We start from the raw sequence: 17,437 nt of genomic DNA on the forward strand, positions 1-17,437 counted from the left end.
GGAAGAACTAGTGAGCACACTGATAGATTTATTTAACGAAGTATTACAGACGAAAAACATACCCAGCCAATGGAAATCTAACAACATGATTCTAATAAAAAGATCAAAAGAAAACAAATAATTACAGACTTACTACCTTGATGTCAAATGTATTTAAATGTTCTTTGAAATCTTCACAAAGCGCATAAACCGCAACATGGAAGAAAACCAAGCCGAGGAACAAGCTGCTTTACGAGCAGGATACTCCACTGCCGACTACCTACAAGTGATAACGCAGTTCGTAGAAAAAACGCAAGAGTTCAATCAAGTCATATATTTAGATTCATGATTTCACAAAGGCTTTCGACACTGTAAAACATGTCCCACTAATAGCAGCATTATAGAACCAAAAAACAGAAGACAAATACGTCAGGATCTTAGCAAAATTATACTCAAAGGCCACAGTGAGAATACAACTAGTCAAACAGGGGAGGGAATTCAAGAAAGAAAGCTCTATGTCTATTAGAAGATATATTTCGGGAGATGACAGGAGACTACGGAATATGCTTAGACGGCACAAAATTATCTCACTTTATGTTTGCAGACGACATAGTAGGCTACTAGGCTAATTGTCACAACATCAGACACACATTACGGAGCTAAAAAGCTTGAGCTCAAAAATAGGCCTAAAAATGAACCTAACAAAAGTAAGTAAATATTAATTTTTGGTCTTACAGAATATATCTGTATGGTAACAATAGTTATTAGAGTAGAAAAATTCGCTCCGGCGCCGGGGATCGAACCCGGGTTCTTGGTTCTACGTACAAAATGTTCTAACCACTGAACTACGCCGAAGTTCAATCCACAACACCGGATTGAATCCCCCTCCCCTACGGTTTTTCCCTTTGTGGACCGACTCCAAGTTCGACATATACGTTGACATAAATTAAGTCAACTGCCATTATACAAGGAGCGCACTCAATTGAGTGACTTGGTGGCCGCGATTCCACAGTATTATGCACTGTTGGGTGAAGAATCTACGTATAGATTAATTTTGGTCTTACAGAATATATCTGTATGGTAACAATAGTTATTATAGTAGAAAAATTCGCTCCGGCACCGGGGATCGAACGCGGGTTCTTGGTTCTACTTACCAAGTGTTCTAACCACTGAGCTACGCCGAAGTTCAATCCACAACACCGGATCGAATCCCCCTCCTCTATTGTTTTTCCCTTTGTGGCCCGACTCCAAGTTTGACATATATGTTGACATATATTAAGTCAACTGTCATTATACAAGGAGCGCACTCAATTCAGTGACTTGGTGGCCGCGAATCCACAGTATTATGCACTGTTAGGTGAAGAATCTACGCAAAGATTAATTTTTGGTCCTACAGAATATATCTGTTATGGTAACATTAAGTAGAGGAGTTAATAACCATTGCTACCAACAAAACAAGGTTGATGACAAATAGCAGAGAAGTAGACATAACATTACCAAATAACGAACCTCTGAAATATGTCCAAGAAATTGCATACTTGGGTCAAATAATTTCCTTTAAGAACACAATGGACAAAGTAATAACACGAGCCATCTCAACAGCTTGGTCCAAATTCTGTTCTCTAGGTTCATACTCTTGGACAAATCCTACAATATAAAAATTTGAAGAGTCAACTAATGAAAATGTTCATTCTACTGGCCCTATTATATGGCTCTCAAAGGTTGAGTTTAACGAAGAAGCACAGGCAAGCAATAAGAACATATCCAAAAAAATGGAAAGAAAACTTTTCGGGATAACATTGAAAGACAGAAAGCAGAACCACGAAATAGGGAAGAGAACAGGTTTAAAGACGTCGCGACTACACGAACCTTCTTAAAATGGAGGTGGCAGGACACATCATGAGACAACACCCCAGCAGGAGCACACAGAGTGACTGTTTGGGACTCCAGAACAAGACGGTGGAACGCCGGCAGGCAGAGAACCCACTGGACAGAAGAAGTCAGGACCTTCGCAGCAAGTGGACCACGATAGCGAAAGAGAGAAGAAACTTTAACCAGCAAATGCATACATCTATCAGAACAACAAATTAGGCTGATCTTTCCCGGACTGGCTAACCGGGACTGCAGATATTGGCTTCCTTTCAAGAAAATCCCCTTGCCCAATAGGGATGTACATGGGTTAATTGTAATTGTAACTTGTCCAATTTGAATTCCGACGCTGAAAAACAAACAGTAATAAATTAATGTAGTTAAATAAAACACATCTCACCTAAAATAATTTGCTACAATATTTATGTAAGTTTCATCCTATTTCTAATGAAATTTATACAGAGATTTTATTTCACTCAGACTCAAACTGCTCACTGTGTACATTTTATTTTTTATTTTTTTATTTTTTTTGGCGTTATTTTACGACGCTGTATCAACATTTAGGATATTTAGCGTCTGGATGAAATGAAGATGATAATACCGGTGAAATGAGTCCGGGGTCCAGCACCGAAAGTTACCCAGCATTTCCTCGTATTGGGTTGAGGGAAAACCCCAGTAAAAAACTTAACCACGTAACTTGCCCCGACCTGGATTCGAACCCGGGCCACCTGGTTTCGCGGCCAGACGCGCTGACCGTTACTCCACAGGTGTGGACTACATTTTATTTCTGTACTAAATTTATACAGATTTATGTACGGTAATTAATGCCTTCACCTATTTATTCGCATGTGCATTTAACTGCAGCATGTATTTATCTGTATTCTTAGGATGACCAAAACCTACAAGAAGCTAAGTCACTCATCCGCCCTCCTTTCTTGGTTCACTACGAGAGACTGGATATTCACCAACGACAACGTTCAAGGATTGTGGAGTAAGATGGACGGAAATGACAGAAGACTGTTTGACTTCAACATAGCTGGATTGGACTGGGAGGAGTATCTTCACAATTATGTCAGGGGCATCAGGCTATACATCATCAAGGACGATCTCTCTACTATTCCCGAGGGATTAAAGAGATACAAAAGGTATCGCAATAGATAAACATTTTATGCGACAGTCACTGCTGTGCAGTTATTGAATATTAGTAATTTTATCACTGAATCTGAAGAACACATAAAATTAATAATAGGAACTCGATAACTAAGAAAGGAATGACGACGACGGAGGAGATGACTACGGAAAGAATGAGGATGACGACAGAGGCGATGACTATAGCAGAAATGCCAAAGACAATGACGACGGAGGCAATGACTACGGAAGGAATGACGACGACGTAGATGACGACTACGGAAGCAATGACGACGACGACGCCGAAGGTGATGACTACGGACGGAATGATGATGACACTGAAGGCGATGACTACGAAAGGAATGACGACGATGCCGATGGTGATGACTACAGAAGGAACGACGACGACTCTGAAGGCGATAACTACGGAAGGAATGATGACGATGACGGAGGCGGTGACTACGGAAGGAATGACGACAGTCCGAAGGCGATGACTATGGATGGAATGACGACGAGACCGCAGGTGATGACTACGGAGGAAATGACGACCATGCCGAAGGCGATAACTACGAAAGGAATGACGACAATGACGGGGGCGATGACTATGGAAGGAATTACGACGACGCCGAAGGCGAGGACTACGGAAGGAGTGACGACGACACCGAAGGCAATGACTACGGCAGAAATTACGACGATGACGGAGGCGATGACTATGGAAGGAATGACGACGACGGCGGAGGCAATGACTACTGAAGGAATGACGACGACGCCGAAGACGATAACTACGGAGGAAATGACGACGATGACGGAGGCGATGACTACGGAAGGAATGACGACGACGGCGGAGGCAATGACTACTGAAGGAATGACGACGACGCCGAAGACGATAACTACGGAGGGAATGACGACGATGACGGAGGCGATGACTACGGAAGGAATGACGACGACGGCGGAGGCAATGACTACTGAAGGAATGACGACGACGCCGAAGACGATTACTACGGAGGGAATGACGACGATGACGGAGGCGATGACTACGGAAGGAATGACGACGACGCCGAAGGCGATAACTACGGAAGGAATGACGACGATGACTGAGGCCATGACTACGGAAGGAACAACGACGACAGTATAATAATTACGAGGAAGAAGAGGACTATTTGCACAGTATCAACGGCAAAAACAAGGATTATGTGAACAAAAACGACGGAAAAAACGAGTACTGCGTGATCAATAACGGCGGCAAAAGACAGGAGTACATGAACCATTACAACTGTGACGATGACTATATGAACAATAACGACGGCAAAAACGAGGATTACGTGAACAAAAACGACGGCAAAAACAAGGACAACGTGAACAAAAACGGCGGCGAAAATGAGAACTACGTAACAAAAACGACAACGAAGACAAGGACTATGTTAAATGTAACAGCGAAAACAAGGACTATATGAACAATAACGAGGACTAAGACGAAGACTACGTGAACAATAACGACGGGAAATGCGAGTACGTGAACAATAACGATGAAGAAGAGGACTAAGTGAACAATAACGATGACGAAAGCGAGGAGTATGTGAACAAAAACGACGACGAAGACGAGGACTGCGTGGACAATAATGACAACGAAAACGAAGACTACGAAAACGATAACAACGAAGACGAGGACTACAGGAACAAGAAAGACGAAGGCGAGGACTATAGAAACAATAACAACCAAGACGAGAATTACATAAATGTAACTATGTCGAAAAAGACGGATTACTGAAGCAATAGCGACAACGAACACTAGGACAAGAGAAACAATAGTGACAACGAAGACTAGGACAAGGGAAGCAATAATGATTGCGAAGACTAAGACAAGGCAAGCTATAGTGACGGCGAAGACTAGGACAAAGGAAGCAATAGTGACGGCGAAGATTAGGAGAAGGAAAGCAAAAGTGACGGCGAAGACTAGGACAAGGGAAGCAATAGTGACGGCGAAGATTAGGAGAAGGAAAGCAAAAGTGACGGCGAAGACTAGGACAAGGGAAGCAATAGTGACGGCGAAGATTAGGAGAAGGAAAGCAAAAGTAACGGCGAAGACTAGGACAAGGGAAGCAATAGTGACGGCGAAGATTAGGACAAGGGAAGCAATAGTGACAACGACGATTAGAACAAGGGAAGCAATAGAGACAACGAAGACTAGAGCAAGGGAAGCAATAGTGACAACGAAGATTAGAACAAGGAAGCAATAGTTACGGCCGAAGACTAGGACAAGGGAAGCAATAGTTACGGCCGAAGACTAGGACAAGGGAAGCAATAGTGACAACGAAGACTAGGACAAGGGAAGCAATAGTTACAACGAAGATTAGAACAAGGAAGCAATAGTTACGGCCGAAGACTAGGACAAGGGAAGCAATAGTTACGGCCGAAGACTAGGACAAGGGAAGCAATAGTGACAACGAAGACTAGGACAAGGGAAGCAATAGTTACAACGAAGATTAGAACAAGGAAGCAATAGTTACGGCCGAAGACTAGGACAAGGGAAGCAATAGTTACGGCCGAAGACTAGGACAAGGGAAGCAATAGTGACAACGAAGACTAGAGCAAGGGAAGCAATAGTTACAACGAAGATTAGAACAAGGAAGCAATAGTTACGGCCGAAGACTAGGACAAGGGAAGCAATAGTTACGGCCGAAGACTAGGACAAGGGAAGCAATAGTGACAACGAAGACTAGGACAAGGGAAGCAATAGTTACAACGAAGATTAGAACAAGGAAGCAATAGTTACGGCCGAAGACTAGGACAAGGGAAGCAATAGTTACGGCCGAAGACTAGGACAAGGGAAGCAATAGTGACAACGAAGACTAGGAAAAAGGAAGCAATAGTTACAACGAAAATTAGAATAAGGGAAGCAATAGTGACAACGGAGACTAGGACAAAGGGAGCAATAGTGACAACGAAGACTAGGACAAGGAAAGCAATAGTGACGGCGAAGTCTATGATTCTCTGTACAACATGGAATTTGTCCTCCAAATAAAAATAACGAATGTCACTGATTTCGAAGTTTTCGACACAAAACTGACAAAATTCTATCTATTGGTTCTTTTTTCGATGGAGATTAGTCCGCGAACATATATGATTTGGAAACGTATTTCAATATCAACATATTGCATCATGATAAATTAGTCCGTGATTCACACCCCTCTCAGAATTTAGCCATCATTTCCAGATATAGTGCACTTCAATAATGTCATCGGAGCCTCATGGTCTCTGATGTCAGTTTATTTCATCATTAGAATCCTATAGTGTGAAGTCCCGTAGGGTAAGCAAATCACTTGTGTAACTACCTACACATTTATATAATTTTTGAACTTAGGCACTAGATATGCAGTATTATCTATGCAATGGAGTCTAAATATAGAAATAGTAATGCCTCGTTAAAATACAACTTCAATGGGGAGTTCAAATCAAGTAACCTTCCCCTTGAGTACGCCTCTGGTTACACTACACTCACTGGGAGTTCGTGTGGCGAATTGTGTCAAGCCGTTCACTTGTATAGTTCATTGAATGATACAATTCGAATTAAACTCTTTTATTTTTTTTATATTCCGCAATATAAAAATAATTGCCCTAGCATCGCTTTTCAATTATCTGCCAGCAACACTACGTTTACACCTTACACCTTAATTGACATTTAATTACAAATCAGAAAGAACTAAATGTATAACGGAAGATAATATATTTTCAGAATTTATCTTTGGAAAGGAGTTAGAAGGAGATTTTAAACAAATTCAAGAAAATTATCATTACAAAGAATGTTAAGATCTACACGCCCAATGGAAATAGGCAATTGAAACTACTAAACAGATACGTAGGTGGATAAGGGGTAGACTAATAGGAAATGAAAACTCAGCTCAAACCTGCAATTTCTAAACACTCAGACTCACAAAGTACAGTCGGTAATTTTTAAAACGTACTTGATGCGAGGCGATCTGTGTCAGAGAGGGGCTTTAGAATACAACTGACCCCCACCACCACGTCCTGCGCAGTACCAATAAGTGATCTGTGGCGCAGGTTCTTTTCAATCTGTCATACCTACCTTATAAGCAAAGTCGTGACAAACATGCCAGTGCGGTTTTTGCTTCGGTCCGTGCTCATCATTTAGTTCTATTCCCGAGACACACTGTGCACTGTTACCTAGGCCTTTCAGTGTTTACAGACGGAGTAAACAATCCATCGTTATTAGTACAAGCACGATAAAATTCTTCAATACAGGATGATTCAGTTACAGAGTATTTCAATATGCCGAAACAAACAGGCAGTCTCTCCACCAAAGTGGTTAATGATATATCAAGATATTGTAAGCATCTGGAATTTATTACTCAGAATACTGTTATGTGTAAACTTTGCAAAACTCCAATTTCATGCAAACGAATATATAGTTGTACACAACACGTAAACATAGAGAAACATAAAAGCGCTCTTGAAAGAGTGCAACAAGATGAAGAGTCAGAGACCGAACATCACACTAATATTATTATGATGTGCTGAAGTACATATGATAATTCCTTGCAGTAATTCTGCATTATCATAATGATGAAGCATGGATAGAACAGAGAAAAATTCTCTCTGACATCGGGACTCGAACCGGGTTTCCAGCTCTACTTGTTGACGATTTATCCACTAAGTCACACCGGATTCCAATTCTGACGCCCGATCAAATTCCCTGAGTTTTATAATAGTAATAATAATAATAATAATAATAATAATAATAATAATAATAATAATAATAATAATAATAATATGATATGGCTATTTAATGCACCTCTGTACATTGTGTGTTGGACATAATGCCATTGTCACATAATCTGTGACACGTAGGTCACCAAAGGGAAAAGTGAGAGGTAGAACTTAAACTGAGGGGATTCAATCCGGCATCGGAACTGGAATCCGGTGTGGCTTAGTGGATAAAGCGTCAGGACGTAGAGCTGAAAACCCTCGTTCGGGTCCCGGTGCCGGAGAGAATTTTTCTCTGTTCTATCCATCTTTCATCACACTAATACTTTTATTCAGATATGTGTGAGGCATTTGCATCTGTGATATAAATTTTGTGACAGTGACTACAAGACTAACGACGAAGACAATAACTACAAGAGTAACGATGAAGACAATGATTATAAGACTAACGACGAAGACAGAAACTACAAGGCTAATGACGAAGACAATGACTAAAAAGAGTAACGACGAAACCAGCGACTACAAACCTGATGACAAAGGCAATGATTGCTAGCACGACGACGAAGACAGTGAATACAAGGCTAACAACAAAGACAATTACCACAAGGCTAACGACGAAGAAAATGACAAGACTAACGACGAAGACAATGACCACAAGGTTGACGACGAAGGTAATGACCACAAGGCTGACGACGAAGATAATGACCACAAGGCTGACGACGAGGACAGTCACAACAAGACTGGCGACGAAGAATATGACTGTAATGCTGACGATGAAGACAATGACAAGAATGATGACGAAGATAATGACTAAAAAATTGACGACGAAGACAGTGATTACAAGGCTGACGACGAATTCAGTGACTACAAAGCTGACGACGAAAACAATGACTACAAGAATGGCGGCGAAGACAGGACTACAAGCCTGAAAACGACGAAAACAGTGACTGTGAGGCTGACGATGAAGACAATGTTTAAAAGACTGACAACGATGATGTCTACAATAATGACGACGAAGTCTACGACTACTAAGTAGAAGTTTGAAAACATTTACAACGATGACAACTGCAACCATTACGACAGTTATCATTGCTTTACGACAGTTGTTATGATTATTCAAAACATGAAGAGTATAATTTGTGTAATCATGTAAATAATATTGTTAAGGAATGAGAAACCTGTTAATGGGTTTAACTTTTTTCAGATTTTACTGGATGCATCAAGGTCTGAAGATTTTGATAATGCTGTTCATTCTGAAGTTAATCTGGGCGATATTCACCTTCATGTTTCAAAAATAGAGGACTAGGCTATATAGGCTATATTTCTGTCATATTGACATGTTCCCACAACCTTCTCCATACGGTATTCACAGCACGCAGTTCTTTGACAACTTTCTAGATCACTTCTCAGGTTATAGGGTATTTTAACTGGTAGTTTATTTATTCCCGAAACGAGAAGAATGCCTACTGAATGATGCACTGAAAGGAATGGTGAACGGGAGAAACGTTCGGGGCAAGGAAGATATCAGATGCCCTTGGGCAGAAAACTATGAATGAATGAACGAATGCCATGCTAAAATTTAAGGGATAAATGTCAGCATAGGCCTATCAGACTTTGTTTAGTCATATTTAGAACTAGGATAAATCTATATATTTCTTTGTATGCCAACTTTTAGACATTTCTATGCTTTGCGAAACTTACCACTTAATAAAATTTCGTGTCTTTCTTATGTTTCTTTAACTCTATATGGCTTTTGTGGTTTCTATTTTCCTATTTTACATAAAAAATAGTTGTGCATATCGAAAGGAAGACTTGAGTAAAAAAACTGATCTGTAAATTTTGCCTATAATGATGTCTCTAAGGCACAAACTTCTTGAAATTCGGTGTGTCTCAGGCACATACCTAAGTATTATTTCCCTTCCAGAGAAATCTGTGATGATAGTTTTATCGTTAATTTTCCACCGGATTTGAACGCATTGTTAAGTACGAGTAATTTATGCACACTAAATAAATATTTTTAATAATACTATTCTTCGGTACATAGATCTTAACAAGTTTATCGTGTAGTATTTTATATAAATGAATGTACTCAAACTTAGAGAACTGCTACATTCTTTTAAAAGGATTTAACTTTGCATCATGCCTTAACTTGAAATGGAAATAACTGCGGTGTCCCAATTTCGCAGATTTATGGCATATTAATCCTACAAACAGAATGAGAGAGTTCCAGGAAGGAAATTTATGCAAATTTATAAATACGTATATACTCGCTTCTTAGACACCCACGCATACAATACTACCTCTACTTTAAGAGCAAAACGAGTCGATCAGCCCCCTCCAAATTGACCTTGACGTGCGGATCCGTGAACTATAGTACACCCTTCTGATGTGAATACCTACGTCTTTAAAATCAGACCGATACGGGGTACCAGGCAGGAAACGGCCGTGTAACGTTTGCAGGGTGATCCATTCCGATAACACAAATTCGTGTCTAAGAACATGATTGAAATAAATGTGATCTCGTTCCAGCGAATACACGACTACGATGCGAGTATGACCTTCACTTGAAACCGCGCAAGCGCGAGGAGCGTGTGGGTGCCTGCCGCAACTGGGCGCCATTTTGTTCGTGGACGAAAATTTCCGGGTAGTATATCTCGCTACTTCGATGTGTTAGCACGCTGATCTTGATGCCAAACGAAAGATCTCCTCTAGATTCGTCGATTTAAGCTGGACGTATTCCCGTAACATCCATGGCTGTGAGCCAGACACAGACACACCCCGATATTTAGGCGCCGCAGGAAATGTTCAGAATGTTATGTGTATGACAAATACAGTAATCTGCCAATAAAAATACCGTGGCTGTATTTGGAATTTTAAAACTAATTTCTATATTTAGGCCTACTGTTATCAAACTTTAGAAACCATTTCCTTACTATTTTTGTTACATATGCGTAGGCATGTATAGGACATATTTTTTGTATTAAAATAAAGGGAAAAGGGTGTCTAGTACGAGTAAATACGGTAATCGTTTGTAGCATCGTAATGAATTTCCTGACTATATCTTTACAATCTTTAAAACTAAGAAAAGATATTTAGTTAAAAATGAAATAATATTAGACTATGAAATTGTAGGAAAAATTGGCCTCATGGTAATGAGGTACCATGGCTAATCGAAGCAGTCTTGTCTACATTAAGTCACAGTTTTAAATAACTATTACTTTCCATTATTTTTACCACATTTTATTAGTAGTAAGACGAATGTCAGTCCAAAAATTACCACCATTGTTGTATTACCGACTATTCAGCACTTGAATGAAGCTAACTTACTTGTTCGTAGGTCCATAACCAACCGTCTTTTCAAGTCATGTACCAATGAGTAACTGAAAAAAAGAATGTGATAAATCCACAAAACTGCTTAATGACCCCGTGTGCATACTGTACTGAGCACCATTTGTTCACATAGATCTGTAATGTATTACAGCAATAAGCCTGTGGGATAATTCCGAGAAATTGTTTCGCCGGCAAAAAAATTTTTACGAGTTAATAAGAATTGCAGTTAGGATTTATATGGTGTCTCTAAAGCGCCTGTAGCCTTACAAAACAACTTTATACACATTGCATTTATAAAAAGTTACACAATTATGAAAGACTATAGGAATGCATTGTCCATAATTTTACATCAGGAATGGAGATCAACTTGAGTCAGCCAAAGATAAAAGTGAAACCTTTGGAAGAGTGGAAGAATCTAAGGTTTTCGGGTTCCAGTAGGCCTATCCATTTCATTGTAAATATACAGTGCGTTCGTAGCTCCGCCGGACCACTAAGACATTCAAATTTGAAAATTGTACTTTCAATAATTGTTCCTTTTAAAAATTTTCAAGTTTATTTTTTATTTCATTATCCTTATTAAAAGTTTTCTTGTTTATTTCATCATCCCTAATTAAAACTTTTCTAACAGTTGTTTATATTATTTAGGTTATGTTATAACGGTCCGGCCGAGCTACGAACGCACTGTATTAGGCTACATATACAAGTTATAAATTTTCTATGACGCAAGGAAAATATGTGCAGATGTATAGAATGCACAACCGACTTACAGTCATGATACAGTTGTATTTCGTCGTTGTTGCTCTATTAAATAACTGAAATAATTATACAACAAATAACAAAATCTCCTACGTGAAATGATACAGATTTCCGTCTAAAATGTAAGAATCACAATCTCCTATGTGCCACTGTCATACAGTACAATGAATCATCAAGACTATCTATATGTAACATAGAAGATTTTGTTTTCTTCTATTTGTGAAATTATTGTGATCAATTTCGAGGTTCTCTTGCTATTAATCTCTTGATAGTAAACGATGGTATTGTTGATACTATAGATGAAGTTATTGACACATATGAGAAAATTAAAAATGGCATTATGCTCGGGTGTAAGAAAAGGAGAATCCAGTGTCTGCGTTGGTTTCAGAATATGAAGTGAATTTGATACAGAAGCTTATGATCTAGATATTATACAAAGTATGGATAGAAATGTTGGAGAATATAATTTACAGAACTGCACAGGGCTATTAGGAAGATGAAGAGAAGAAGAAGGAAGAGGTGTGGGAAACTGAGAAAGAGGGAGAGAGAAAGGGCAAGAGGAGGAACATGAGGATCAAGAGGAGAAGGAAATGAATTTTTCAGATTTTGCGGAACAAGGTTCAAAAAGGGAAATAGGCCTAAATAAACATAAAAGACTGGTGCGGCAAAAGTATGTTGAATTTCAAAAGGTTGGAAATGAAATGCTTCAAATTATGTCAGAGAATCTAGGAAATGTTACCAAAGATACAAATACACAAAGGCCACAAAAATAACTGAACGAAGTCTTCAATGTGCTGAACTTACAAGAGAGGCAAGAAATAAAGTATGTAATATATTACGGAACTTAAAGTCATGAAGTGAAATAAAACATTTCTACGTGCCTGGTAACTAAGATAAATATTTTAAGGAGGATGAATCAACAAAAGAACATATAAAGAAAAGCAGTGCCATGACATATTTTTAAATAAGCCAGTAAGTGAAAAAGTGAGATTGTGCCGAACTCTATTCATTTCCTATTTAGAAATTGATGAAGACATGCTCAAGCGATGGACAAGGGACGATGACAGTTTCTCTCAATTTGATGAAATGGGGCAAACTGTAGATCTTGTGTATGATAGTGTAAATGAACATGTTAGAAAGAAACAACGTGTTCATGGAGACAGTAATGTGAAAAGTTTGTTCGATTCGATACTGAAATTCCAAGCCGTTACTGCAGAAATATACGTGGAATCATCTTTTCGTTCGGTCCTCCACATGTACGAAATGGATGTGACATGGTGCAGAGATAATGAAGAACAACATTTGGGAGAAAGGTAGTTCACTGAAATTATGAATTAAGAAAATATAGCCATATATTGAAGGTGGTTATATTTGGATTCAGTACTTGGTAACACAATTTGCCAATCTCATTACAACTGGGTAGAAGAAATAGTGTTTCTTTATGTCTATGTACTATTACCAGAGCTAGGAAGTTCGTACCAAAGTAGTAGATTTCAGATAAGTACAGCGAGGAATCTATAGATATCACCCGCGCCTCGCCCTACTCCCGCTCGCTACAGACGATACACAGTATGTTCACATAAACAACGCATAGTGGCATTCTGTGGAGCTGTGTAGATTCGTGAATAGTTTGAAGAATATTGTTAATTTATATTAATATTTTAGGTTCTGAATAAAGTGAACTATTATGTTATTATTGGTATTATTTACGTAATGTGAATACTATGCATGAAAACAAACTCATCTGTTATTAAATAATTATGCAAACAGGGGTGTGTAAAACGATTATTTTCTCCAGGATTATTCTTCGTTAAATGTTGACGTCTCGTCCTGGTATGCATTCGGTTGCGTTACAGTCCAAGTTCAACAGCGGAATTACGATACGAACTTCCTAGCTGCCATAAAATACAAACGAAAAATGTTCTCCAAAACAATTACTGGTTTAATATTATGTCTCACATAAGAGATACACTAATAGATTCACAAATTAGTTGTTCACCTGACGACAGTAAGATATACGGTGTCATATTTCAGATTTATTCCAGTAACGACTTGTGACGTAGAATCAATATTTCAGAGTACAAATATTTCATTTCCTGAACTTAAAAAGAATATTTATTTTGACTATTACACTCTTACTACGTCATACTACTTTTGACCAATAAAACGGTACGAAAGGACGTATTTCAACCAATCATGGCTGCTTATGGCACAATTTTATCGCGTCCCTAGCATTTGTTTAATTTTATCGCGTCCCTAGCATTTGCTTCTTTGTTTTCCAACATTTGAAACTGCGCTGGTCTGGACGTCAAAAAAAATATAAGGGCCTATATATAATTACAAACCACTCCAGTCGATGCACAGCAGTTTCAAATATGACTCGCATGGGCATTCAAGAACAAGAATTAATCAAAATCACTGATCATACCTATGCATCTTCTGAAATCCGATTTACAAATAAATGAAGAGCACCATTCGGAAATCCTGAATAAGTTGAATACACCATGTAGGCCTAAATCAACGAGTTCCACTTCTATTACGCACACGTCCAATATAATATCAACTGAACCACCAACCACATTCAAATTTTAAAATTGTACATTCAATAATTATTCCTTTTAAAATTATTCATTCGGAAATCCTGAATCAGTTGAATACACCATGTAGGCCTAAATCAACGAGTTCCACTTCTATTATGCACACGTCCATTATAACATCAATTGAACCACCAACCACATTCAAATTTGAAAATTGTACATTCAATAATTATTCCTTTTAAAATTATTCATGTTTATTTTTTTATGTCATCGTCGTTAAATAAAACTTTTCTAACACTTGTGTATATTAGTTAGGTTATGTTATAGCTTCTGCTATATGATATTATGGATAGTCACGTATCAGAGATTGTTTAATATTAAGATTTATTGAAAATCATCTATCAAGTGACGTTGATTACTGGGATTCGGATAATTGAAGTGGAATGCAACTGTCTTAATGAAAATGAAACTGAACCAACAAAGCCTTCTTGACTAGTAACAGGCAACAGAGTTCAATGATGATTCCATAGTTGGCACAACTGATACCGGTAACAAGAAAACATCATCATAAAACACTACTGCCATCTAGCGTAATGTTGAGATGGTACAATAATACATTTGAAGACAGTTGTATTTTCGTAAGCCAATTAATATTTTATTGTACAATTTGTTACTTCTAATCTTTATATAGCCTACTTTCTTCTAATCGTGTAATAGTCAATTAAATCCCACTCGAGTTTTGATTTTCTCTAGATAAATCTGATCGCGTTCCACTCGCAGATTTATCGATAAAATCAAAACCTCTAGTGAGATTACTGTTGATAAAATGAAAATGTTCCTTGCTATTTGTTACAATGAGGATAAATCATAATTATATACTTTGTATGTTATTTTTATATATATGGATGAATTAATTTAGATTAGGAATTACTAACTTTATAATTACAAATGATTGTTTTTTATATTATGTTCTTGTTCTAAAGTTGTGGACGATTGGAGCACATGTTTGGTTACCACCCGAATGTACATATATGTGGTTCTACTTCACTGACACTGAGAGACGCTCTATACTTTGCACTCGGTAGAAATATAGTCCAAGCTCACATAACTTAACAGTTTTGTTACCAACTTCCTATCTCCAGTTATTACCGTTTGTTTTGTGGCCTATGTAATGAATTTCCTCCCATGTGACGTAGAGGAGCAAGTAATTAATATAAGCGTATGTTTTTGTAATTGTGACACACTGGCTACGCAGGTGTAGATTATTATTATAAATTATATAATCTGAATTCATGTTATATTCTCTAAATGTGTAGAATAAATAAACAAAATCCAAATGTGTTCTTTCTTCCTACCGAAAAATGTTATATTTTGCACATAGGAGTTAGTGCAGGAACAACGACTATTTACAAATCAAAGTTTACTTGCAACATATCCAGGAACGTCGCTTTCTCTCATATTTGACTTCAGTAGGTTGAAGTCCACCGTTATGGCTGAGGAGTTAGCGAGTCTAACTCCGAACCCAGCGGTCCAGGATTCGATTTTCGGTCAGGACGAGTTGCCTTAGTGAGGTTTTTTTATGGGTTTTTCTCTCACTTCTATGGATGAATATGAGGTAACTTTATCAGACGATTAGAACCCCACTCATCTTCGCCACTTCCTTTCCTCCCCCATCATCCTTTCCTCATCATCCCGTTTCTGGTTTTCTAGATCATTCTACAGGCGGCCTCCCGAAGCTGCTGACTCTCTCGACCGGCCTCCGTGGAACGTAGATAAGCGAGGTTGGATGCAAGGCACCCAAGGCGGACCTATTCGGGGGAGGAGTTTCGCTTCGGATCAACATTTGCTACCGAAAGTATTAGGACCTATGCCATCAGAAAATTATACAGCATTAAGTTTGGAAGCAATAGGCAATAATTCTGCTGAATCATTTAGCATTATAGGTCGAAGACAAGTACAAGGCTTATTTTTCTAGTAAATAAGGAATAGCTAAAAGGTATGTGAGATATATTGTTGTATTTATGTCACTTCAAATAGAGACGTACTGTATATTTAAATTATTTTCCGAATGAGCTATCCGTGTCAAAATTAATTACATCGTTCGTTCTAAATTATAGTGGTTACAGTATTAAAGCTTTTGTCCAAACTAGCCTATTCAATTTAAATTAATTCTAAACCACATTTCATTACAATTTTAAAATGATCTCAATTAATTGGTTACATTAATAGTCGTTATTAAAGTTTGGAATTTCAGGGAAGATAGCCTATTCCTTTAACACTATGTCTATATATACGTTCCTATTCTAACAACACTAAATTCAATTTTTTTATAAACACTGTCTCTAAAAATAGACAATATTTTAATTATCCTTTCTCTAATGTATTTCAATATACATAGAATTAACCTGAGTTGCCTATAATTTCAACTCCTCCTACAACATTTCTTTTTTATGGGTATCTCTGTATTTTTTTTTGGGCTCATATCGTACAGGGCGCGATGATTTGAAACAAAGTTAATTAAAGTTCATAATTAATTTGTAAGAAATTGCTAAATCACGATTCTTGATTCTTTTACAGCCATATTTGTGATATCGTCATTCGTTTGTTTTCTAAATGAACGACGATCATTGTCACTTTGAAGCCAAGTCAATTCAGAGCGATGAACGTCAGTGCAGATCGCTGCAGCCTGCGCAGAACATTGCAAAGAAACCAGCTCCATTTATTTACTTGTAGAGCTAATCGAGTGGCGTTGATGGCTCGGCGTTGATCGCCATAGCGCAGCCGTGGCGAAAACGTGATCTTGCGCCCATCCACTGTGTAACCTGCAACGTGCATAGCACCTATGGATGAAGGCGGACAACCGAAGGGGAAGTGAAGCAACTGTCTTTAGCGGATTTTCATTTTCCTTACGTCAAGCACTGAAATATTTTATACAGTATAAGGTTACAAACTAATATTTAGTACATGTAACGAAGAAAGAAATGAATAAGAAAACATAGGATAAATGATCACAACCTAAAATTAACTGTCTTCAGAATGTCTCTGCGACAGAGTTTCCAGGAATTAAATTACTTACTGCTAGTCGTAGTTGATCACGATGATTTTGTCTGTCAGTC

General features: G+C 38.2%; 2 protein-coding genes across 2 annotated transcripts in view; one reads left to right on the plus strand and one right to left on the minus strand.

Annotated features, from left to right (window-relative positions):
* Positions 1–15,658, plus strand: part of LOC138706262 (putative fatty acyl-CoA reductase CG5065) — a 94,224-nt gene extending 78,566 nt beyond the window's left edge. The window contains exons 8-9 of the mRNA XM_069835342.1: positions 2,736–2,993; positions 8,903–15,658. Of these exons, the coding sequence (XP_069691443.1) occupies positions 2,736–2,993; positions 8,903–8,996 (352 nt within the window). The 3' untranslated portion in view covers positions 8,997–15,658. The remainder of the gene's footprint in view (positions 1–2,735; positions 2,994–8,902) is intronic.
* LOC138706260 (fatty acyl-CoA reductase wat-like) overlaps positions 1–17,437 on the minus strand; it is a 235,414-nt gene that overhangs the window by 166,367 nt on the left and 51,610 nt on the right. The gene's annotated exons all lie outside the window — the stretch shown is intronic.

Source organism: Periplaneta americana, chromosome 9, assembly GCF_040183065.1.
Source record: "Periplaneta americana isolate PAMFEO1 chromosome 9, P.americana_PAMFEO1_priV1, whole genome shotgun sequence".
In the NCBI taxonomy this organism is placed as follows: domain Eukaryota; kingdom Metazoa; phylum Arthropoda; class Insecta; order Blattodea; family Blattidae; genus Periplaneta; species Periplaneta americana.